The 27,188-nt window shown below is 41.7% G+C and overlaps 1 protein-coding gene across 4 annotated transcripts in view; it reads right to left on the bottom strand.

Moving 5' to 3' along the window:
* The window catches only part of MYO16 (myosin XVI), a 576,974-nt gene that overhangs the window by 302,881 nt on the left and 246,905 nt on the right, over positions 1–27,188 (bottom strand). For all 4 annotated transcript variants that reach the window (XM_074963511.1, XM_074963520.1, XM_074963529.1 and 1 more), the window contains exon 7: positions 20,130–20,255. In XM_074963511.1, the coding sequence (XP_074819612.1) occupies positions 20,130–20,255 (126 nt within the window). The remainder of the gene's footprint in view (positions 1–20,129; positions 20,256–27,188) is intronic.

Raw genomic sequence — 27,188 nt, 5'->3', positions numbered from 1 at the left:
ACACTAATCCTCCATACAGACAAGCCCTTAGAACACTTTGGAAACACTGCTGGTCCCAAAAATATTTTTTTAAGTAACGGTCAGGTCTGTTCTGATATCCTTTGCTGGCTAAACTCCCACATAAATATTTTTGACATTTTACAGGACTGCTGCAGTCCATTTCATGTCTGTATAATATTAAATAAACCACAGCATAGATAAGTTATATACAGAATGATTAAGAAGAGGTCTATTATTAGTATTCATATTACAATAGCATCTAACTTCCCAAATGAAACTGGGGCCTCAATTCGGGCCAAAGCACTGAATACCTATATATTCCCAATGAGTTTACAGTCTACTCTAAGTAGACCAGTCAGACAAAATGCAGGAGAAATAAAGTACTATTATCCTTATTTTAAAGAATTGTTGTACAGAGTTTAAATAACTTGCCCAAGGTCATACGGGAAGTTTATGGCAGCACTGTGATTAAACCCAGATTTCATGGGTCCTAACTTTAAAACCATTCTTCCACTCAATTAAAAAGATATATATATTGTTTTATATTATTTGAAAAAGTTTTGAAGTCCACTACACCCCATTTTTATCCTTTAACTCAACTCAGTGACATACACCAGCAATCAGACCAGCTCAGCAGAGACAGTGATATAAATTGTGTTTGTAGCCAGCCCAAAGTGGCACATAATATTACATTCTATTATACGAGAACACAGTAATCAATGTCATAGGCTCTACTTGAAACAATTACTTGAAATATATTTATATTTTTGGTGGTGAAAAGCCTCACAGGTTAACAACGACATCTCTAAATACATTCTGTATGCTAAACGTGACTCATGCAGTGATGACACTGAAATATACTTGTGCTTCACCTGCATGAAAAAATACCTAGGCAGCAGAGTCCTGTACAGTTTAGTAATTAGCCTGCTTCACAAATCAGTAAGTAATGCATTAAAAGAATTTAATCCAGGAGTGATAAAGGAAATAATCAGCTTCTCAGGATGAGGCAGGAATAAGCACAGCATAGCAAAAGTCTAAAACAAACGATGTTTTAATCAGTTGCATAGTGAACAAAAAAAAAACCCAATTATAAAATATCTGACAAGATCTGAGAGTAACTATAGGCATTTTATATGAATGTACCTAAAAAAACATCATTCTTATCTGTGATTTTAAATCCTGTCAGTACAGTAGTATTGTTATATTTAACTTAGAAGACAAATCTATTATAGAAATAATATTGAAAAGCCAGTATAATGCTTATGAACAGTTTCATTCCAAGGTTCCTCTAAGTCCAAATAGAGGCATCAAATGCCTACTGTCGTTTACAATAGTTCAGGCCTGAATTGTACGTAAAAGCTGGGAAACATTTAGAAAATCTAATACATTAAAAGATATATTTAATTTTTATTGGTAATTGGAAATAAATATTTCCCTATAGTACTTGCAATCCAAATACTACTTTACGGTTCTAGTATTGAATACATGTTTACATAATGATAAACCAACCACCAAATTGTTGGGACTAAAAAAAGCTCCTATGAGTTGGTTATTCCATAATTATCCAGTACAGGGTTTCTGGCACCTTTCCTTTGATGCATCTGGCTCTAGCTTCTCTTAGGCCTGGTCGACACTAGAAAATTAGGTCGGCATAACTATGTCACTCAGGGGTGTTAAGCCAATCTAAATTCCCATGTGAGAGCACTAAGATGACGGATGAATTCTTCCGTCAACCTAGCTACTACCTCTCGGGAGGTGGATTAACTACACCAATGGGAGAACCCCTCCTGTTGGTGCAGGTAATGTCTACACTGAAGTACTACAACTGTGCTGCTGTAGAGTTTTAAGTGTAGACAAGCCCTGAGAGACAGGACACAGAATGAGGTGGACTACTGGTTGAAACTGGATAAACAATTCTTATGCTCTTGAATCCTCAAAATGAAAATGGCTAGTCAATTTTTATTGTCCAAGGCAAGCATCCCAAGAGATATCCAGTCCTCAGACTGACATTTAAAAAGAAACAGCAACAACCAATGTAGTGATATGGGTGATAAATAGATGATCAGTGTTATTTGAAATAGAGTAATAGTGAATCGTATCTAAATCAACTTGTCCTTCTTATTAGGGTGACCAGATGTCCCGTTTTTATAGGGAAAGTCCCATTTTGGGGGACTTTTTCTTATATAGGCGCCTATAACCCCCCACCCGTTTTTTCACAGTTGCTATCTGGTCACCCTACTTCTGATCAATTCCAAAAATTTTAAGGAATACTCTAGACATCAGTGGACAGAACCCTATTGATTTGGTGAAAGCTGGAACACCGGAAGGGAAAAATAAATGGAGGACACACAGAGCCCCTGGCATCTGGTTACAGACCCAGCAACTTCAACCCGGTCAATTGTCTATAAATCAAAGAATCGGTTGACATCAGCCATCAGCACCTTCCAGCACAAAACTCTCCCACCCTCAGGCTTGTCCATTGTCTCAGTGGAGTTTAAAATGTTGACACTCTGAATTACTTGGGGGGAGAGAGAAATAGGGGACATACAGAACTGCTGACATGTGGGGGGAGAATGGGGAACAGAACCCCTGGCATGTGGTAGATGATGAAATGGGAGGAGACATGGAAGCCTGGAATGGGGGAAGGAGGAAATGAAGGGCACACATAGAGGCCCTGGCATGAGGGAGGATGTATGTTGGAGGGTTTGGGGATGGGAAGAGGAAAACAGGGAATTTGTGGGGAAACAGGAAATAGAGGAATGCAAGGAGCCTGTAGGACTGCAATGCACTCCACCTACAAAAGCAATGACATGTGTGATCCTCTAGTCAATTAGCAATGCTTCAAAAACATGATCATTCATAGGCACAGGAAATACATATAAATAAGAGAATGTTAATCCTATGATTATGCTATCTCAAAAATGTATTATTTAGCATCACGGCTTGTGATGAACAAGCTAGAAACTACCATCTGGACAGTCTGACTGAATGCTCCTAGTAGAAAAAGCATGCACTTGAAGAACTAATGATCCAGTAGAACTAAATTATCTGTCCTTCTAGAGTTACTATGCATTCTTGTTTAATAAAAATGCATAAAGATACTGCTCTTAGGTACAGCTGGCCTGAACATTTTTGATTCAATGATATTTTGTCAAAATATGCTGTTTCTATGAAGTTTTCATGGGAAAGTTGAGAGTGAGAGAGAAATCTCTCAAGCTCAAGGGAGACCCAGGTTCAGCTCCCTCCTGTACCTGATGCAGAGGAGAGGTTTTCATCCCAGATCACTCTGAATTAGGAAGAACAGGCCAGGGCCCTAAAACATCTGGACAGACAGTGAGGCACCCCTCTCAAAAAGTTCTGGGTTTTTCCAATGTGAAATGAAAACAAATTTCAAAACCCCCAAGTTGCTGCAAAACAAAATTGCCATACTCCAGCCAGCTCTACTCTTGGGTCTATCTTCAAGGAAGGCAACCAGGAATTCTGTTGTCCTGAGTACAGCGTGGGGAGATGCCTGACTAGAATGAGCAGGTGTAACCTCTGAAGCTTAGTGTTAGCCAAGGCTGTAGCAGACTCATCAATCCTAGATGGTCTAGGTGCCACTAGAGGGGGACAGAGCACCACACCAAGCAGGCATGTGTCACACTGGCTCTTGTTTGAGCTGCTTGTAATAGATAAAAGATGAGCTCTCTGTAAGCTCAAAAGCTCGTCTCTCTCACCAGGAGAAGTTGGTCCAATGAAAGATATTAGCTCACCCACCTTATCTCTGCAATATGTACAGACAGGAACAGGAGGAGTCAGAGAAACTACTGCCAATTGACAGCTTTGTATGTCCCTCCCTCATAAGCTCCTCCCCAGGCAGACCCTGCTGCCTTCACTTCCCTATGTCCATTCCCTAGGAGGGGCCAGCACTCAGCAGGCTGAGCCAGAGCCTGAATCTGCCTGAATCCAAATGCTACCCATAATACCAAGCCCTGCATTCACTGGATGATTGTAGTGTGTGTAGTTAAGGATAGAAGCTATGCACACACATAAATTCTACCACATCTTTGCACACTAGCTCCCTATAAAAGCAAGTGCAGAGCCTCCACCTGGAAAAACAGTTTGCAAACTGTGAATGGAAACATTTGTCCTCCCAGGAAATTTTACAAGAAAATCAAGAGTGACTCATTCATGGGAGCAATGTTTATGATGCAAGGAGACAAGAAAGCATGCACATATGGGCAGGAAAAGCACAGAAGGTGGGTCATCCACCCTGAACAGCTTTACTTACAACTACTGAAACAAGGGGTAAAAAACTGAAAACAGACAGTTAAAGAATAAGCCCAGATAAACAAATGAAATGCAGCAGACTAATATTATAAAGCCCACCACACATTAAAGGTTAGCTAAGTTAAATAGCTCAGTTACATAAACCTCAGGTTATGGTGCACAAATATTGTCCACCTTGTAGCCAGTAAGGCCTGTTGACACAGATAAGAGACTCCAATGACAGGAGAGAAGACAGTATGCATGAAGCAGTAATAGAAAGAAATTCCTCAGGAACCACTGCAGGTGAGGATGTGAAGTCTGCTTTAAACTGTTATCAGATCATGTTTGGGTTTCTTTGTTCTCAGCTGGAGTACTTCTGAGAAGAGCAGCTTCAACTGTCCTGATAAGTGTCTCCCCTCTCCTGGTCTCTGGTCTGGTATTTTCTCCCTAAGCCCTGGTCTACACTAGGAGTTGAGGACGAATTTAGCAGCATTAAATCGATTTAACCCTGCACCCGTCCACACGACAAAGCCCTTTTTTTCAACTTAAAGGGCTCTTAAAATCGATTTCCTTACTCCACCCCCGACAAGGGGATTAGCGCTGAAATCGGCCTTGCCGGGTTGTCTTTGGGGTACTGTGGATGCAATTAGATGGTATTGGCCTCCGGGAGCTATCCCAGAGTGCTCATTGTGATCGCTCTGGACAGCACTCTCAACTCAGATGCACTGGCCAGGTAGACAGGAAAAGGCCCGCAAACTTTTGAATTTCAATTTCCTGTTTGGCCAGCGTGGCAAGCTGTAGGTGAGTGCAGAGCTCATCAGCAGAGGTGACCATGATGGAGTCCCAGAATCGCAAAAGAGCTCCAGCATGGACTGAACGGGAGGTATGGGATCTGATCGCTGTATGGGGAGAGGAATCCGTGCTATCAGAACTCCGTTCCAGTTTTCAAAATGCCAAAACCTTTGTCAAAATCTCCCAGGGCATGAAGGACAGAGGCCATAAGAGGGACCCGAAGCAGTGCTGCGTGAAACTTAAGGAGCTGAGGCAAGCCTACCAGAAAACCAGAGAGGCAAACGGCTGCTCCAGGTCAGAGCCCCAAACATGCTGCTTCTATGATGAGCTGCATGCCATTTTAGGGGGTTCAGCCACCACTACCCCAGCCGTGTTGTTTGACTCCTTCAATGGAGATGGAGGCAACACGGAAGCAGGTTTGGGGGACAAGGAAGATGATGATGATGAAGTTGTAGATAGCTCACAGCAAGCAAGCGGAGAAACCGGTTTTCCCGACAGCCAGGAACTGTTTCTGGACAGTTCTGAACCCTGGACCTGGAGCCAGTACCCCCCAAACCCACCCAAGGCTGCCTCCCGGACCTGCCAGGCAGAGAAGGGCCCTCTGATGAGTGTACCTTTTAAAATACTATACATGGTTTAAAAGCAAGCACGTTTAATGATTAATTTGCCCTGGCATTCGCAGCTCTCCTGAATGTACTCCCAAAGCCTTTGCAAAAGGTTTCTGGGGAGGGCAGCCTTATTCCGTCCACCATGGTAGGACACTTTACCACACCAGGCCAGTAGCACGTACTCGGGAATCATTGCAGAACAAAGCATTGCAGTGTATGTTTGCTGGCATTCAAACAACATCCGTTCTTTATCTCTCTGTGTTATCCTCAGGAGAGTGATATCATTCATGGTCATCTGGTTGAAATAGGGCGCTTTTCTTAAGGGGACATTCAGAGGTGCCCGTTCCTGCTGGGCTGTTCGCCTGTGGCTGAACAGAAATGTTCCCCGCTGTTAGCCGTGGGAAGCTTACCACGGGGAGGGGGAGGCAAAATGCGACCTTGGAACGAAAGCACATGTGCTATGTATGTAATGTTAAAAGCAAGGTTTACCGTGAAAGAGTGTACCCATTGTTCTATAAAATGTGTCTTTTTAAATACCACTGTCCCTTTTTTTTTCTCCACCAGCTACATGTGTTTCAAGGATCACAGGATCTTCTCCTTCCCAGAGGCTAGTGAAGATTAGAAGGCAAAAAAAAATGCACTCGTGATGAAATGTTCTCTGAGCTCATGCTGTCCTCCCACACTGACAGAGCACAGATGAATGCGTGGAGGCAGACAATGTCAGAGTGCAGGAAAGCATAAAATGACCGGGAGGAGAGGTGGCGGGCTGAGGCGAGTAAGTGGCGGGCTGAAGAGAGGGCTGAAGCTGAAAGGTGGCGGCAGCGTGATGAGAGGAGGCAGGATTCAATGTTGAGGCTGCTGGAGGATCAAACTAATATGCTGCAGCATATGGTTGAGCTGCAGGAAAGGCAGCTGGAGCACAGACCGCCGCTACAGCCCCTGTAACCAACCGCCCTCCTCCCCAAGTTCCATAGCCTCCTCACCCAGACGCCCAAGAATGTGGTGAGGGGGACTCCGGCCACCCAGCCACTCCACCCCAGAGGATTGCCCAAGCAACAGAAGGCTCGCATTCAATAAGATTTAAAGTTTTAAACTTTTAAAGTGCTGTGTGGCCTTGTCCTTCCCTCCTCCTCACCCCTCCCGGTGCTTTTCTCCTCCACCACCCCTCTCAGGCTACCTTAGTAGTTATCCCCCTGTTTGTGTGATGAATTAATAAAGAATGCATGAATGTGAAGCAACAATGACTTTATTGCCTCTGCAAGCGGTGATCAAACTGGGGAGGGGAGGGTGGTTAGCTTACAGGGAAGTAGAGTGAACCAAGGGGCGGGAGGTTTCATCAAGGAGAAACAAACAGAACTTTCACACCGTAGCCTGGCCAGTCATGAAACTGGTTTTCAAAGCTTCTCTGATGTGCACCGCACCCTCCTGTGCTCTTCTAACTGCCCTGGTGTCTGGCTGCTCGTAACCAGCGGCCAGGATATTTGCCTCAACCTCCCACCCCGCCATAAACGTCTCCCCCTTACTCTCACAGAGATTGTGGAGCGCACAGCAAGCAGTAATAACAGTGGGAATATTGGTTTCGCTGAGGTCTAAGCGAGTCAATAAACTGCACCAGCGCGCTTTTAAACGTCCAAATGCACATTCTACCACCATTCTGCACTTGTTCTCCCTGTAGTTGAACAGCTCCTGACTACTGTCCAGGCTGCCTGTGTACGGCTTCATGAGCCATGGCATTAAGGGATAGGCTGGGTCCCCAAGGATACATATAGGCATTTCAACATCCCCAACGGTTATTTTCTGGTCTGGGAATAAAGTCCCTTCCTGCAGCTTTTAAAACAGACCAGAGTTCCTGAAGATGCGAGCGTCATGTACCTTTCCCGGCCATCCCACGTTGATGTTGGTGAAACGTCCCTTGTGATCCACCAGAGCTTGCAGCACTATTGAAAAGTACCCCTTGCGGTTTATGTACTCGCCGGCTTGGTGCTCCGGTGCCAAGATAGGGATATGGGTTCCGTCTATGGCCCCACCACAGTTAGGGAATCCCATTGCAGCAAAGCCATCCACTATGACCTGCACATTTCCCAGGGTCACTACCTTGATATCAGCAGATCTTTGATTGCGCTGGCTACTTGCATCACAGCAGCCCCCACAGTCTGACGGAGGGAGGGACGACTGATGACATGGCTTACAGGGTTGGCTTACAGGGAATTAAAATAAACAAAGGAGGTGGCTTTACATCAAGGAGAAACAAAAACAACTGTCACACAGAATGGCCCCCTCAAGGATTGAACTCAAAACCCTGGGTTTAGCAGGCCAATGCTCAACCCACTAAGCTATCCCTCCCTCCGGTATTTCAGGCAGGACTGAATCTCCATTAAAGTTTTCAAGGTGCCCCTAACAGACCTCACCAAAACGATTGTTGGCTGTTGATTTCACGGAGGGAGGGAGGGTGGTGCAAATGAATACAAAACAAATCTGGTCTATTTCTTGTTTTGATCCACTCCATCTATCTTTTACATCTTTGGCTGGCAGCAGACGGTGCAGTAGGACTGCAAGCCATCCACATCTCCTGGCTGCTCGGCAAAAGAAGTGCAATAGGACTGCTAGCCATCCTCATCTCCTGCCTGCTCACCATAAGATGGTACAATAGGACTGCCTGCAGAACTAAAGAGAATGACCTGGTTGAGTCACTCCTAATTGAGTCCCTGCGCCCATGTCTGCCCAGGCGCTCCTGACCGACCTTACCGAGGCGACCAGGAGCACCTCGGACATGATGAGGATGGTTTTCAGGCCTATTGCACCGTCTGTTGCCACAAGGCAATGGGTTGCTGCTGCTGTGTAGCAATGCAGTACCCTGTCTGCCAGCACCCAGGAGACATACGGTGACAGTGAGCTGAACGGGTTCCATGCTTGCCGTGGTATGGCGTCTGCACAGGTAACTCAGGAAAAAGGGCGCGAAACGATTGTCTGCCATTGCTTTCACAGAGGGAGGGCCTGATGACATGTACCCAGAACCACTTGCAACAATGTTTTTTGCCCCATCAGGCATTGTGATCTCAACCCAGAATTCCAATGGGCAGCAGAGACTGCGGGAACTGTGGGATAGCTACCCACAGTGCAACACTCCGGAAGTCGACGCTAGCCTCGGTACTGTGGAAACACTCCGCCGAGTTAATGCACTTAGAGCATTTTGTGTGGGGACACACACAATCAACTCTATAAAAACGATTTCTAAAAAAACAACTTCTATAAATTTGACCTAATTTCGTAGTGTAGACATACCCTAAGTAGTACACAGGATCTTAAGTCTCTCTGGGTATGTCTGCACTGCTGATGGCAGCAAACAACCCAGCATGGGTAGACAGCTCAGGCTCTCAAGGCCACTCAACCTCCTGGATTTGAGCTTGGGTGGCTAGCCTGCATCTCTGCCACAGCAGCAATGTCCACACTGTTACTTTTAGCATGCTAGCTTGAGCACCGCTAGCAGGAGTCTTGTCTACCTGGGCTGGGAGGCTCACTCCCAGCTTTGGTGTATACACATCCTCTGCAGCTGCTGACGCACAGTAAGATACTAGCACTGGCTGAGGCCTTTATTCCTCACAGTGTTCCCTTAATGACGCTCCCAAGCTTCAGTGTTACTCTCACCCAGTCTTTTTTCCTCCTTCCCCCTTTGGGACACACTTGTTAAAGCTGTAAATTCAGAAAGCTGCAGATTTTATGCAAATGATAAAATGTCCTAGCTTGCATATTCAATGGCTATGCATTACCTAATTTACATATGTTCCCAACTATCAAATCCTTCCATTCCTCAATCCTGCTCCCTGTCCAAATCCATATATTCTCCCTGTCAAACCCAACATTTCCCCCTACCCCTCTCCTTCTGGCTTCAAGTTTCTTCCAAGTTCCTTTGCGTTCTTGAATACCTATTGTGCTATACAATGCTAGGTACTCTGAAAACTCAGGTTCTAGGTGTCTCAAAGTGGGCACCCAAAATTAGTGAACATTTTGACCTTAATTGTTCTGTGCTTCAGATCCCCATGTGCAAAATGGGGATATCACCACCCCCTCACCTCACAGGATTTTGTGAAAATAAATTCATTAAAGTCTGTGAAGTACTCAGATACTATAGTAGTAAGCTCCATAGAAAAGTCCATGGGGAAAAAAGGGTCACTGGAGCAGGGTTGAATAGCATGCAGTAAATTAAACATGGGGCTGCCCATTGAACAGGAAGAAGAAAACAAAATATTGAATAGCTACTTATTAAGTGAACACCATCTATTATGTGCTCTGAATGAAACTGGGTGTCCTGTGGGAAAAATAGTATGTGATCATGTAATTAAAGACTATCATAATACATAGTCCAAAGAGATTGGATTAAGCACAGGCCATCTTAATTTTGACATATCTGAAATTTTGAGTGCTTGATTTCATAATGTTCTTTAACTTTGTGTGTGTGTGCAATTAATATCTATGTTGAAGTGAGAGTTATTAATTGAGCATATCAAGGACAGCTTACTTATATTGACCACTGAGGTGCTGTGATGGTCAAACAGCAATATATAACGCAGCCTGTGTGTTTGTCAGCTTAATGTCACACAAATTAACATATTTGGTTGAAAGCCTTAAATTATTTCTTAAAAAACTGTGCCTGCACATAGTCTGAATTTAATGCACAGAAGTGTATGTCTGGTTCAATGTCACTTGTATTGTGTTAAACCCCCTCTGCCTGTCTTAGCATTATATGTTTACAATTAGCATTTGAAAGATGTATTGAAATCTTCTGAAAAAATAGTAAAAAGGAAAGAGAGAGAGAGAGAGAAAACCCAACAGTGGTTCTCTGGCTTGGAGGAAATCAATAGAATATAATCTGAAGGGAAATGCTGACACTGTATCTGAGGATCATCATGTTTGCTGAAAAGAAAAGACCTAAGGGAAAAGGGTGATTTATACCTGGATAAAATATTCTCTAGATTTCCTGACCATAAATGAAAGATTCCAACTTCTTGACAAGGAAAATATTTATTCTCTGAGTAACTATACTCTATTCAGTTTGAAATACTGAACAATTCCTACTCCTTCGGGTTCAATTCAGTGAAAAATATCTTGGAATGTGTTTGCAGAAGCTCTGAAATTGAATTTTGGGGAAACTCTGCTTTGATATGCAAGCTAGTGGCAGTGTGAAACTGAGTATATTTTCCCCTCTTTTTTCTTCTTTTTTTAATTTCAGGTCTGTTGTTACAATGTTGAAATATGATCATATAATGATCTATGTACATTTATTTCAATATGAAGGTTAGCATGGAGTTAAACCAAATACAGTGAAACCACAGGTCACAGTGGAGTAGGATGATAAGTCTGTATTCATACCAAAAGTAAACATGAACAGGTAGTACAGCAATCTGTACTATCAGAAGTCAGCGAAAGGGATACATTCCCTGTTGTGGCCTAAAAGAAATGTTGAATTTGATGGGACTAAGCGGCAGTTCAATTTACGCTATTAGGCTAATTAATGGAAATTAATCAAAAAGATATTTAGGTGCAAATATACAGGAATCAATATTTAACCGAGGGAAATGTGCATAGTGAATGCACAAAGGGGTGGGGGGAAGTATTTAAAGGATTGCTATTTCATGGGTAAACTTTTGAAAAAGATACATATAGCACAAAATTAGGAATTCCCTAAAAAAGAGGAACTAGACAAGTTAGCTTGCCATACTAAGTTTTCAAGCTTTATTTCTGATAAAACACATTTGCAAGTGCACTTTGTGATGGTGTTCTCAGTAGAGTATGGAGAACTTCTATTTAACAATTGCATTATTCTAATTTAACATCATAGAAGTGTTGCCAACTCTCACAGCTTTATTACGAGTTTCTGATATTTAGTGAATTACTTAAAGCCTCAGCTCCTGGACTTTCATGATTACGTGAGACTCTCAGCTTGCATTTTCAAAAATAAGTATCTTTCCAGCCCTGATGGTTGCAGGGAAAAGCTTTAAAATATGAACCCTAGAGGTTCAGAAGCAAGAGGTCAAATACATAGAAAGTTCAATAAAAAAGAACTCCATATTTAATTTATTTATTAAATCTCATGACTTTTTTTAAGGGCCTTACTCATAATTCTTGAATGTGTGGGATTGGCAATACTGCAGTAACTGGAGTCTGTTGCAATTTGCAACATCCTGATCTGTCCAAGACAGCAGATGACTTTTATTCCTCTATAAAAGCGACAACAGCGCCACACATACTGTATATACACCCACTGACAGACTGATGTACCCAAGTGGTTACCCTTCTCTCTTGTTTTTTAATATTTGGAGAAGCACTGTGTTAATCCATTTTATATAGTATGTTTAGCAGTGATTATAATATGTTTGACACTATTTTTCCGTAAGAACACCAGACATTCTTCAGGTATGTATGGAGTTATCAGTGTCTGATATTTCTTCTCCGGAAGTTATATGCAACAAACATGTTTGGTTTTGCTAATAGTGATACTAGGTAAAGCTATTAACTCCTGCTTCATCAAGCGTGCATATACTATTTTATCATTTGCTTTACTTCTAAGTAAGGTGAATAAAAGTTCTCTGAGCCATGGATTCTAAGCCACATGCAACAGGTGGGCACATTAGATCTGCTGGCATGCATTACACCATACTCTCACTGTTCCTGTATCTTGATTGAAACTTGGTGACCAAAAATAGCGTCTGCTGACAGCTTTCACTGTAAACTGTTTGAGGGTGGTTTCATGAAATATTGCCAACAATCTGGCTTGTTAGGATTTTGGTACCACTGTATGGAAATGCCACAGTATACAGTAACTCGTTACTGTGCATTCACCTTTTGGAGTTTAATAATATTTAAATTTTAATTTGTTCTACACATTCATAGAACCCTTAAATATACACAGAAAAGACAATAGCAACAGAAGGTCTAATTCAGACTCTGATGACATTTCTTTTGCAGTAACAGGAAGCTCATGCAAGATAATCTGAGATTATAGATCAGCTATGGAGAGCTGTATACCTTTAATGCAGCTGGATTAGTACTTCGCGTCCATGTTTTTCATATGGTTTAGTTCTGATGTTACAATGTTTAGTTCTGATGTTATAATGATAAGATATTAGCTTCAAAGCCTCTTTTTCTAATCTAGCAGCATTCATCCATTTTCAGCTCAAGATTTTTAATGAGGTTCATGGTCTTTTTAATCTTTAATCACTGTAAATTCACATACAGATGCTCATGCAATTTGCTCATTCCAAATTTTAAACCACATGATGCTTTCTTTTCTTTTCAAGTATGGTTAACTAGCACAGTCTCTATTTTATTAAGGCTGTAGAAGTAACAGAGATTGCTTTTTCACTCCCATCTGGCATGTTATATGATATTCCTAAACATAAGACTTTGTTTAAAAAAAGACAGGTTTCAGAGTAGCAGCCATGTTAGTCTGTATCCACAAAAAGAAAAGGAGTACTTGTGGCACCTTAGAGACTAACACATTTATTTGCGCATAAGCTTTCGTGAGCTACAGCTCACTTCATTGGATGCATTCAGTGGAAAATACAGTGGGGAGATTTATATACACAGAGAACATGAAACAATGGGTGTTACCATACAGACTGTAACCAGAGTTCTATTACCAGCAGGAGAGCGGGGGGGGGGGGGGGACTTATCACTACAAAAGGTCTCCCCCCCACTCTCCTGCTGGTAATAGCTCACCTTAAGTGATCACTCTGGTTACAGTGAGTATGGTAACACTCATTGTTTCATGTTCTCTATGTATATAAATCTCCCCACTGTATTTTCAGATAATCAGAAAATATCATATTGCCTCTATATGAATCCATGGTATGCCCACATCGTGAATACTGCATGCAGATGCAGTTGCCCCATCTCAAAAAAGATATATTGGAATTGGAAAAGCTATAGAAAAGGGCAACAAAAATGATTAGGGATATGGAACAGTTTCCATATGAGAAGAGATTAATAAGACTGGGATTTTTCAGCTTGGAAAATAGACGACTAAGGGGGGATATGATAGAGGTTTATAAAATCATGGCTGCTGTAGAGAAGGTAAATAAGGAAGTATTATTTACTCCTTCTCATAACACAAGAACTAGTGGGTCACCAAATGAAAGTAATAGGCAGCAGGTTTAAAACAAACAAAAGGAACTATTTCTTCACATAAACACACAATCAACCTGTGAAATTTTTTGCCAGAGGATGTTGTGAAGGCCAAGATTATAACAGGGTTTTAAAAAGGACTAGATAAATTCAAGAGGATAGGTCTATCAAACGCTATTAGTCAGGATGGGTCTAGTCTCTGTTTCCCAGAAGCTGGAAATGGGCAACAGGGGATGGTTCACTTGATGATTACTTGCTCTGTTCCTTCCCTCCTAGCACTGGCCATTGTCAAAAGACAGGATACTGGGCTTGCTGGACCTTTTGTCTAACCCAGTATGGCCATTCTTATGATCTTAGATGAAATTCAGTGTCAAAAATTACATAACAGCATACAGCACAAGAAACAATTTGAACTGCTGTATGGATTCTAAGCAAAAATGGGCAATAAGCTTATATCAAACCCAGAACTTTCTTGAACTGAGCCTGGTTTGTAAGTTCCATTCATGTTATAAACTCAAGAAGAGGAAGTTTACACAGTATAGAAAATTGTGAAAGGTTCTGGAAAATCTTTCCAGGCAACTGGCCTCCTTCTACGCTCCCAAATGATTTCTCCCACCAAAAGCCACCCTCACACACATAACTTATAAAAAGCCTCATGTCTCCTTTATTTGCCAACACTGGAGGGCTCTGTAGCCTCCTGTACCCTCTTCCACTGCCTCATAAGCTCAGTAGCCCTGTGTTAATGGGCACTGAACTGACTGGCAATTCATCTATCTTCTGTCTTTGGGAGAGAAGTGTGTCAAGCAGAGCCACTTCCCCATATAACAAAGCTCTTTTGGAGGGCCAGGGAGCTGGCTGACCTACTCCCACACAACAGGGAAATGGAAACTCTCTTTTCCTCCCTGCACTTACTCTGCGCTAAGTGCATGGCCAAGCTAGCATGGCAGTTGCTTGGTGGCTAGTAGTTCTCTTGATCATTTTGCCTGGCATCTTCAAAGATAGAAGATGGGACAGAAGCTAGGTGGCACGCCATAAAAGGGAGAGGATTAATAGACCAGGAGGCAGCAGAGGGGTGAAGGGGTGAAGATCATTTCACTTTTCTGAAGAAGGCAACAATACATAGCAGTCCAGGGGCCTGGTCAGGAGTAATAGAAGAAGAGGTGAAATGTTCCCTTGGAAGTTTTAGCATTTGAAATCTTAACTGTTATGTAAGCCTGCAGGGGCTGGTTTACTGCCAATCTCTCTCGAACCATCCTACAGAGTTCAGTTCACAAACACCACTGTGGAGAAAACTGCAGCATTTCCATACAGAGCTCTAGTCCCGAATTATTCAATTCTATCTTGCCAGGAAAAAAAATATCTAGGTCATTGTGGGCAGCATAATAAAGATGTAATAAAGATTAGAGCACAGTGGTCCAAAAAGTGAATTGAGCCATAGAAAATGTTTCAGGATATATTCAAATGTAATATCAATGGACAGTGTTTCCTAATTTTGAATATGCAATTAAATTTAGGTCACTGTATCTAAAACAAAAACAGAACAGGTGTAGAAAAGATTATATAGAGATAGAAACAAGTAATGAATGAGAGAATAGAGCCCTCCAAGTTACCTTAATCCATAATGCAGGGTGAAAATGAAATGAAAAATCTACATATTTAAAAATACAAAATATTTTAAAATAAAATGTTCAGTTAACTCATGGAACTCATTGCTGCAGCACATTATGGAGTTAAACAGCTAATAGCATTCAAAGAAATATGACATAGTTTTATGAATAAGAATAGCATTTGTAAGCACAACAGCGAGGACAGAATTTGACAGGCTGTCAATCACTGTGACTCAAGGCATAATATTATGATTGGATGGGGTGATGGTAGGGTACTGTAAATGTGATGTTTTGTGAAGGTTTAAGGTTTCTTCTGAAGCATCCATTATTGGCCATTATCAAAGACAGGATACGGAACTAGAACGCCCATCTGTCCATTCTGATATGTTCCCAGAAAGCACAATGGAAAGAAGCCCTCAAGAAGAATTTCCAAGGTAACAGGTCTATGTTAGTTTAATACAGGTAAAATTCAGATTGATTATGCAAATATTTTTCAAAAGATGAGAGAATGAAACACAGAACATTATGGACTTCAAGGATTAACTATGTATGTTATGACTACACTACCATATTTCAAGGTTTTTGTTTTTCCCATGTCTAAATTGAACTGTCTCATCCATTTAGATTCTAGGCTGCTATAAAATTAGTTTATCACCCCCTGGATTGATATTGCTATTCTCATTGTAAACACAAATGGTAATAAACATGTATCAAGCCAGAACCAAATGTGTTTGTGTAAAGATCATAAAAGAGCAGTATGCCGCTCACACACAGAGATTTATCACTCACATGAGTTTTCTAAGTGAGACTTTTAAACAAAACCAACCGCTAACATGTATTACAGAGCCCATTCCAAGAGGGTGGAGTTGTAAAGAGTACATTATAACATTTACTCAGCTCATTCCAGGAAATGCCATTAATACATTTTATTGCTAATCATAAACTAATTTCCCTTCAAAATTATTTGCAGTTGAGGCACATTAATCATGGAAGGTATTTTAACTGGGGTTGTCTTTAAGCTGAAATATTTCTCAAAATGTTATCAATACTCATAAAGCATCACATTACATAGACAAAACCCCACATTTATAATAAAGCACTCAGTACAGATCTCTAAATATCAGATGCATATAAATTCATACTGAGGGTAAAAGTTGTTTCAAAATATCATTATAATAATGATTTTTTAAAAACAAACCAATCCTGATTGCTTATCCATTGGGTGAAATATTTTCTTCCACATCTAATGAGACTTTCTTGACAAAGCAATTTAAAGATGATTTGCTTGTAACCTCTTATGAACAGAACCCACACTGGGCCATTGTTATCTGTTAAGTCAAAATGGTAAATTATCCATAGTGTTAATAAGATAATATATTCAAAGTTTTGTTCATTAACTATGCATGGGAAGAGTGAATGTGCTTTATTTGTTAACAGCAGTGAGTGTCAGTGCAATATTCCTCATTTGTTGTTCACAGATATATGGGGACAGGGACCATTTGTTGTCATGTGTTCATACAGTACTTAGTATAATAGAGTCCCTCGCCCCTGAGTGAGACTCCTGGGTATTACCACAAAAAATAAAATAATAATAAATAATAATAATAATAATAATAATAATTCCTTTGGAGTTATATGTGAGAGGATTGGAGGCCTTGCAAAATGCTAGAGCTGCAAATTGTGTGTTCTTAAAGTCAGATAATTTATTCTCCAGTTTAAGAAATTCTGGAAAACCATTATGTTTGCATTTCTTTTCTTTCCAGTGTCTGTAAATTAAATTACTCTGAGCTGTATCTGAGCACATGTTTAGAACTAAATGCTTTCCAGTGTACACAGCCCAAACAAATGGGCTGTGAGCTGCAGTGGCCTATACAGGATAGAATTCTCCACCTCAGGCTATGGGGAGGAAGTGGAGCTGGGCTCTGAATGAAGCCCACCTCCTTCCTCAGACTTCAGAGCCTGAGCTCCAGCCAGAACCTGAATGTCTACACAGCTGTTTCTAGCACTGTAGAGTGAGCCCTGCAAGCCCAAGTCTGTAGACCCGGTCTCTAAGACTTGCTATCATGGGTTTTAGAATGCAGTGTAGATGTACCCAGGGATGCTGTAGCCATCATAGCTGCTGTGCAATGCCCTCAATACCCTGTGCGATGCTGCTGTGTATGCCACCATATAGATCCAAAGGACATGCCCACCAAACTCATCTACAGGGAGCCTCTGCAGAGCACGGCTTTGTAGAGAACATGTGGGTTTCCAACAACTAGCTCCACTCCTTCTCCCTGTAGCAGATTCCCACCATTTCCAGTATGGTGATGGCTTTCAGTGATCCTCACTTGGACTGCAGGGTTCGTTCTTTAGAAAGTGTTCTCATTGTTTTTTCTGCACAATATCCATTAATCCCCCCCCCCCCACACACACACACACCACACACACACACACCCCAGGCAAATTAAGGCATCAGAAAACAGAAAACAATATAAAATAAGACAAATCAACACTAGCACACACAGTTATCACACAAAATCCTCATTCATGCCCCTTTTACAAACAAATACTTATTCAGCTGAAAGATGGTTTATTTTGGGAGAGGAAATTTGGCTAAGAATTTACCCTCTCAAAAATATTCAAATATAGTGCAACCTTATGCACATAAATCCCAATGATTTAGAACCTAGGTATTGGAAAAAAATATCCAACTACTAATACTTATGGTCACAGAGTTACGAGTATGATACATCTCAGAAGTAAAGGTTAATATTTTAAATTGAAGAATTAATTAGTCTCAAGTTCATTATTTTACCTGACTACTAATTTGCTTCTTGCCACGAAGGATATTATATGTTTGAACAAAGAGGGAAAAGGAGATGTTAGAAGCCATTTACATCTTGAAAAGGAGAACACAAACAGTAAAGGGACATGCACTGTAAGTTGATAAGGAACAAAACTCTAATCAATGTGTAATTCGGAGTAACAAATCTTCTCTCTGAATGTTTCTGGAAACCTGAAGATAGATTATATAGCAAGTGGAGGCATTAACGTAGGTACACAATTTGTCAGATCAACTCTGTTATATATTTGTGACATGTACTTGAATTGCATTTACAAAAATATTTCTGTCTTTATAATTTTTTGGAACTGGCTAGGTGCTTAAAATGCAATCTGAAAATCTAGTACTGAATGTGAAGAATACGGAAACAGAAAGGGCTTTTTTAAATGAAATAGGCATCATATTCTTTCAGGCTACCTTGTCTAGCTTTCCTAGCCTAGAAACCAGAAGAATGTTTTTTTAAATAAATTGAACCCATTGTAAACAGTTTTATGCCCTAAAGAGTCAACTGTCCTCCTTTCATATCTCAGCATGTACATCAGATCACTCATAAGTTTAGCTGTGTAAGTACATATAAATAACTGACATATCCAAAACACTGAAACAGAAAAAAAAAAGAGTTTACTGCTTCTATCAAAGACTGGATAGAGGTCGAACTATACTTGATGCACTGAATTATCTCCATTGACTTTTAGTAATACAATACTCGTAGTTTCTTTTCTTAGCTTTTATATAGTGCTTTATATTTTCAGTGTCTTGTACACATATTTCTTTATCAAGCCTCACAATATTACTATGAGACATGTAAGTAGCATTATCTCCATTTTACAGGTTGGGTCGCCAAGGAAACAAGTTTCAGAAGTGTCCACGAATTTCAAGTGCCCGAACTGAGAGACACCTAGGTGTCCAAAGGTTGAGCTTCTAATACTAGTTGACACTTTTGAAAATTTGGACCTAAATGTCTTTGCTGATAGACACACGAGTCAATGTCAGAACCAGGATTAGAATTCAGAAGTTTCTGACTCCCAGTAGGCCACATGGATTTTTATTTATAGTTTTGAATAAACTTTATAAAAATAACAATCAGAAATGTAAACACGTCTAACTCCTGAATTATGTATGTAAGTGCATGGCTCTCTCCAACCCAAAGTGCTGGAACTGGGCATTAGAAATGGGATAAAATATAGAAAAGAAATCTGGTTTTGCAGCTACATTTCAAACCATATTCTGTCTGGCCATTCCTCCCCACCTTCCTGTTTTCCACCCACACCCGTCCCACCCTCACCCCCACCCCAGACACAGCTGCTGCCAAGATTCCTCCCAGCAGAAGCAGAATAATCCGAACGGGGATAGGTGTACAGTAGTGGACCAGGAGGATTTATACTATAAGACACTTCCCATGAGTCCTAAATCCAGCCCAGAACACCTTTCCACATTTCAATGAATAGAGGGCTCACTGAATGTCAATTTCGGAGGCTTTGAGGAAGCCAGCCTTGGAATGCATCAATTGTGTTGCTAGTCCTCTCATGGATGCTCCTTTGCTATGTAGCTTTGCCTCAACTAAACTCTAGTCCATGGCACCAAAGTACGATATTTGCAACAAAATATAAAGCACAAATGTTTGCTTTGGCTTCCCCCCATAAAAAAAATTTCAATTTCAATGTAATTTTTGCTGATTTTTTTTTTTTTTTTTACTGAGGACAGCAAGTTGTTTTTTAATGACCTGTATCAGGTTAATAGTTTTATGATATTTATTTTCAAGTGATGCCTGGATTATTATATATTTTTCTTATTTTATACTCTATTTATCTAACCAAAACTATGTTCTTCTTTAATACATTAAAATATTCCCATTTTAAAATGCTCACTACTGAAAAAGGAGGCTACAACATACACTGAAAAGACATGCAGAGAAAAATCAAACTTTACCTGTCCATATTTTGCAGCTAAATGCAGAGGGGTCCAGTACTGATTATCCACAACATTGACATCAGCACCATGATCCAGTATCAGAGATGCCACATCCTTGTACCCATTTGCACAGGCTATGTGCAGCTGTGAATAATACATAAGCAGTGTATTATTTTAAAGACTTTCACAAGACATATGTGATTAGCAGGCATTTTAACTTCCCAAAGGTTTAACTTGTCAGGGGGAGGAAATACTCTTCTTTCAGAAAAGGGCAAATTATGAAAATAAGAAATGAAAAACCAGCATTTGAGAACAATATTCCAAACATTGCAGAAAACCAGTTTGATCAGAGGTTTTCAGTGTTTAGAAATTAAAGCAGGAAATATCAGAACAAAGGAGAATTCCAACCAATCAGCATCAAGTGTCGCATTAATGATCTTGTCTGAGCCAGACTCTGCTCTTATCATTTATAATTTTCATCCTTTCTTTTCTGTTTACTTCATGTTTCCTATCCTTGCCCTCAATCCTAGGCATCAGCACAGGTTCCATGAGCCCAGGCAAATTCATACCTTCCAACAGAGCTCGGTCCATGGCCTAATTTACTTTTGTCAGAGTTTTAAAATCTCAGTTGGGAGATGATGCTTTACTGCTCCTAATTTAATTTATTAACACACAATGACACTAAGCTCATTGGCTTTGCAGAGGTTATGCTGGGGAAATCATAGTCACAGAACAAAGCCTCTATGATTTTACTCCACTGTATTTTTTCTTTTTCTGGTCTCACCTCCCTGCATGTTTCAATGTTTAAAAGATTAGAACTGGGACTCTTGACCAGCCAGCTCCATGATATATTAAAGAATAAAAATTATAACTGAGCTGAGAGATGGAGATGCTAGTGAAACCACTGTCATCTTGAGCAGCAAGGAGAGTATGGGATGAAGTGTTAAAGAATGGGGGAGAAAGGGAAAGACGAAGCTCAGAAAATAGCCTTACTTGTTAAAGGTTAATTTTGGAAACTAGAAGTTAAATTGTACAATTTTTTATTTCAATGCCTGGCTCCTGCGTATGTTCTGCATTTATATCTCTACATTATTTTCATTACAGATGGAGGACGGTAATTAAAACAAATACAATATAAAATCAGACAAGACAAGTATATACGGACACACAAAAGCTAACCAACATGAAAGAGGCTGTAGGATAATGAAAATACTAGAAACTAAATGGATGAATAGACAAAAGTACAATGGAAGATACTGTATCAGGGAAAATCTGCCATTAGGGATTCCTCCTGGAAACTCAGTTTTTATGCATGGAGAATAAGAACATGTATTTTCATGAGGGATGTACTTCAAATGTCCCAAACGATTCAGGTTAGGAAATGGTGCAGATTACAGATCTGTGGTATTTGTTCTCACGCTGATATTTTCTATGGGTCCAAGCATCCACTTCTGATTCCATAAGCAAATGTCAGAGAAACCACGGGGCTTTATCCTGGAGTTGCGGGAGTGGAGCAGTACAAAATAGCTGTCCTTTCCACAGCCACAAGGAATCACTTCTGCCAGACCTCCATGTAACCAGGATTCCAAAAGATTCTGAGCAAACTGGACTAAGGAGAGAAGGGGAGAAACTACTATATGTGGCCTTGTCCTCTACCGAGGCAATAGATATTCAACTGATATCTTTTCCTGAGTTATTTCTGCCTGAAGCAGCATTAAATGATGCAGGTAGGGAAGGGGGCTGCACTCAGGATTGGAAGGGCTGCCTATTGGCTAAAAGGCTCCTGCAGTTACCCTGTGCTAGGGACGGGTGGGCCCAGAGTAGCTGCACAGAGGGGCCAACACTTAGCAGGGCTGGGACTGGATGCTCTCTTCCCCACTTATTTCTTCTTCAGCTATGTCTATAATTTATATAGATAGTTTACATTGAGACCATCATAGATATAGAACTATCAGAGCTTGTCTGTGGAAAGGTCTCCCATCAAAAAACACAGTTTTGTCAAAACAGAGGGCTTTTTGGTGGGAAAATGCCAATTCCAATGAAAAGTTTTGATTTCCCTAGGGGAAATATGAACATAAAAATTAAGTTTTGTTTTGACTTAAAATGTGGTTTTGACCTTTTGGTTAAAACAAAACAAAATTATACTGTATGTCAAAATGTCAGTTAGGAATGAAAACTGTCATTCTGAATTGGCTTAAAACTTCACTAGGGAAAACCAACACTTTTTGACTGAAACATTTTAAACAAAAATTTTTCATTTTGCCAACCAGCATGCTTTTTCTCTACGTACACGCACACACATATCTATATTCCTACACATGTATATCTAGGTGGCTTGAGTCACTCCATGAGAACCCTACCAGTGCAGGCTGCCAGAGAGGTGCCAAATCAGGAAGTAAAATATTTGGATAATGAATGTGCAGAACTACACATTGTTTCCTAGTGTACTGCAATTTGCCTAGAACTCATAGTGCCTTTTTCCAGACTTGTAGTTTTCACATTGCTGCTGAGAAGTGTGGACTGAATATTTAAAAGAAAGTTATATCACTCCTGGGATGCTGTTATTCTAGGCTGCTCTGATAAATTGGCCATGGTTTTGATGCAGCCTGTCATCCTGGTGATAGGTTTATCTCTTTGGTACGCCTAACTGTTATGGAATAGGGAATTTATTTGTGCCCATCTTCTAACTATGATTGACATTACAACTCCAGGCATGAAAACCATTCAATGAACATAAAATGTATTCAGTTGCTTATATGCAGAAAAAAGTGAGAGCATGGGAAACAACAGCATGACAAAAAAAAACAAAACACTTGCTGCAATCTTATTAATTCACATCCTGTAAAAGCTTTTTAGTTTTCCCTTGCATTTCAAAACAGTTACTTCTCAGCCATGAACTACAGAGACTCTGGATGATATCACCATGAAACAGGCTTCCTTTTGCGAGCCAGCAATGGGATTTTTGCTTGTGTCTCTGTATAGATAGGTTTATCAGGTATAGCAAGAAGCCCATTACCAGAATTTTTTGACACAGACTGGCTGACTCCATATTAATGAACAGGGAGGAAATCAGTCTAACACAGTCTGTTGCTGAAACGTGCCTTTTGGATATTTTATCTCCCAGATCACAAAACAAAGGCTTTGCATAACATAATCCGCAACAAAAGAAAAACAGTCCACTCTGTATCTATTTGCTGTCAGACAACAAATGCAGTTCAGAAATCAAAGTCCAATAAACGATATTCAAACACAAATATCACTGTGATGGGGCGGCTGCCCAGCACTGAGATGTAAAGAATTAAAGCCACTCTGGGGATGCTGCATGGGAGGCAGCCAATAAGGAAAAGGCTTGTAGTGCCATCCAATTAGGAGAAGGCTTGTTGGAGGAGCCAATCAGGTTGGCCCATATAAGAAGGGGCTGCTGAGCAAAGCAGAGGCAGTCACTCCCTGTAGTTTGAGGGAGGATGACTGGCTGATTAGAGGGCTGGAGCACCATAGACAGAGCAGTGCTGGGCAGGGTCAGCAGAGTGGGAGCAAGCTCCAGTATGATGGCTGCCAAATTGAGGCCCTGATATAAGAGCAGAGGAGAAGTGCTGAGGAAGTGGCCCAGAGAAGGAGATGGTGGAGTTGGAGTAGTGGGCAGCACATGGCTTCCAGCTATAGGATCCCTGGGTTGGGGCCTGGAGTAGTGGGCGGGCCCAGACTCTCAGCCCACACACGCACCCTTACCCGCACTGGCCACTGAGGGAAGTGGCCAGTGCATGGTCTGCAGTCTGCCACTGAGATGAGTGGCTACAACTGGGATTGCCACTGAGTCAAGTGGTTGGACTGAGGACTGTCAGTCCCCCAGAATGGGTGGGAAAGAACAGAGTGGGGCACAGCCAGATGGCTGTGTCCAGAAGAGGACAACGTGGTCCGGGGAGCGATGCGTGTCCTTGATGCGGAGACAGGAGTGATGACCGGTGAGACACCAACTGAGGAGGATGCACTGGCAACCCTGAGCTAATTCCCAGGACAGCCAGCAGGAGGTGCTGTCGTGGTGAGTCAAACACTCACAGTCCCCTTTTGCCAAGTTTCAAGAGCTAGCCAGATTCCAGTGTTTGTGCAACAAACTAAAAGATGGATTATGTAAACCTTTTTTATAGTGCATATTTGTTCTTCATAATAAAATGGAGGTTAGTTACTGTAACTGGAGGTACTTCAAGATATGTGGTGGCTATCTGTATTCCACACATGGATATGCATGCACGCCATGCACCAAAATCCAGAAGTTCTTTAAAGTAGTGTCTGACCCACATATGCGCAGTAGCTTCTCTTGTGTTCCTGACTGGGGGTCTAATAGGTGGTGTGGATTGACACCTCTCCAGTTCCCCTCCTTACCGCAATCCTACAGGATCCGGAGCAGAGGGGAAGAAGGGTGGGTAGTGGAATACAGATAGGGACCACACATCTTGAAGACACTCCAGTTCCAGTGTGTAACTTCCATTTCTTCTTTTAGTGTTGGTCCCTAGGTGTATTCCACAAGTGGGTGACCAGCTGGCAGTGTTCAGAGTGCAGGAGGATGTGAGGAAGTCAGTAGCAGAGATTCTTGTAGTATGGCCACTCCTTTGGCCTCACCTGCGGCTGTAGATTGAGTGAGAGAGTAGTGTAATGCAAAGGTGTGGACAGAACTCCAAGTTGCCACTCTGCAGATGTCCTGTAGCGGAACATCCAATAAGGATGCTGTGGAGGCCACTTGTGTTTGCGTGGAGTGAGCTGTGATACCCCCAAAAGGGGGAAGGTGTGCTATTTTGTAGCATTTTAATATGCTGCCAGGTGTAGTTGCAGTGAACTAAGGGCCTCTTCAAGGAGAGAAGATAGTCTAGAATGATCAGGATGTCAACTGTATGAGGCGGATACTGATGGTATTGTGCCCAGGCCATGAAGCACTGCCATTTGGCCCAGTAGCAGGATCTAGTGGAATCCTTTTGACTTTGGCTGAAGATTTTTTGAATGGGGTGGAGCACCAGCATTCTATGTCTGACACCCATCCAAACACCAAGCCATGACATGGAGTGAGTCTGGGTTGGGGTGCTTGATCAACACCCATATGAGTTAGGGTACCCTGAAACGGGTGGATTCTGATTGATGGGCATGCAGACATCATCAGGAGTCTTATGAACCAGACTTGTCTGAGCCAGTAGGGACCCCTGAGGATGACGGTGGCTCTGCCATGACAGATCTTTCAGAAATTTGTGGTAGTAGAGGAATGGGAGGAAAAGCATCACCTTGGGAATTGCGGTCTATGGCTTCCCTGGAGCAATATATGGGGAGCTTCCTGTTTGTCTGGGATGCAAGGAGGTCACATAGGGGAGTGCCCCATTAAGGAAATATGTTAGCTAGAGCAGTGTTGTATATCTCCCATTCAAGTTCTGTGGAGAAGCATCTGCTCAGCCTGTCTGCCAGGCGGTTGTGAATACTCAGGAGGTATGCACCTTGTATCATAATGCAGTTTGAGACCTCCATTCCAAAGTGTGACTGCTTCCCTGCAGAGAGGAGGAGATCTCACTCCTGTTTGTTGATACAGATCACTGGGGTGATATTGTCTGACATTATCTACACATGGAGTGAGCATATGAGCGGAAGGAAGCCCTTGCACGCAAGGCATACTGCTTGTTCTAGTAAGTTTATGTATAGTCTGGCCTCTTTTGGGGTCAAGGTATCCTGAGCAGTGTGGTGACCAGGTGAGCTCCCCACCCTGTAACGGAAGTGTCTGTCAGAATAGTGGCCTTCGGTATGGGAGGGTTGAAGGGAGTTCCATCATGACCTTGTGTGGGTTGGACTACCATACAAGGAAGATGAGAACTCTGGTAGGAACAGTGACACTGGAATCAATGTGATTTCTGCTTGGTTGGTAGATTGAGTGAAGCCACGCTTGCAGACATCTCAAGCTTGGAGTCTGATGAATGGTGTCATGTAGCCATGTGGCCTAGCAGAGAAAGACACCTGCATATCATAGTTTGCAGTCTGCTTGTAATGTGTGAGATCAAGTTGCTCATTGCATAAAACTTGTCTGTGGGGAGAAATGCTCTCATGGACACTAAGTCCAGCATCACCCCTATAACAAACCCCTTAAGGTGGTAAGGAGGTGCCAAAGAAACCTTATTTCTAACATGACTTCCTGGAAAGAGCAGCCTACGAGGAACCAGTTGTCCAGCTATGGGAACACCATATATCCAGTGTGTCGTATTTGAACAGTTACCACGGCAAACACTTTGATTAATATCTTGGGTGCCATAGCCAGCCCAAAGGGGAAGACACAAAACTGGTGGTGCTCTTGACCAACCATGCAGTGGAGGAATTTCCTGTAATATGGGTGAATATCTATGTGAAAATGTGCCCATCCTGTTGAGAACTGAGTCACATTCCTTCCTGCAGGAAGAGGATTATAGATGCTAGCATAATCATCCTAAATTTCAGCTTTCAAATAAATATATTGAATTGCCAAAAGTCCGGGATGAGTCTCCACCCTCTGTCTTTTGGGGGGGATTAGGAACTATGGGCTAAAGAACCCTCTCCTTTGGTATTGAGGCAGGATGTATTCTATCACTCTTTGGTGAAAGAGGGATTCCTCCTCTTGTTGAAGAATTAGTTGATGAGAGGGTGATCAGTGAGGTGGCTTGTGAAGAGGGTAGGAAAGAAACTCTACAGAGTACCCGAGATGCATAATCTCCAGAAACCAACTGCCCATGGTGATCTTGTTCCAGGTGTGGGCAAAGAGAGTAAGATGGCATCCAAAGATAACAGGGGAAGGAGCAGGTAGCATCTGTGGTGGTGCATGGGTCTCAACTTTTATCTCAAAATTGGTCCTGGGCCTGCAGCTCTGAGGAGGCAGAAGATGTGGCAGTCCAAGGAGCTGGAAAAGAGGACTTCTTAGTCCTTTGATATTTACGTGGAGGTTTGGGTAGATGCTGTTAATATGGAGCATGTGAAGGGGTGCCTGTGGCCTAAAAGATTGTCTCTGGTGTCCTCCTGGGGGCTGGAATGCAAATCCCTAGGGATCACCGTGTGGGTCATGAAAAAAGAAAAGGAGTACTT

Source organism: Natator depressus, chromosome 1, assembly GCF_965152275.1.
Source record: "Natator depressus isolate rNatDep1 chromosome 1, rNatDep2.hap1, whole genome shotgun sequence".
NCBI classification, from domain to species: Eukaryota; Metazoa; Chordata; order Testudines; family Cheloniidae; genus Natator; species Natator depressus.
Note: the sequence above shows the minus strand (reverse complement) of the source record. Positions and strands in the feature narration are given on the sequence as shown.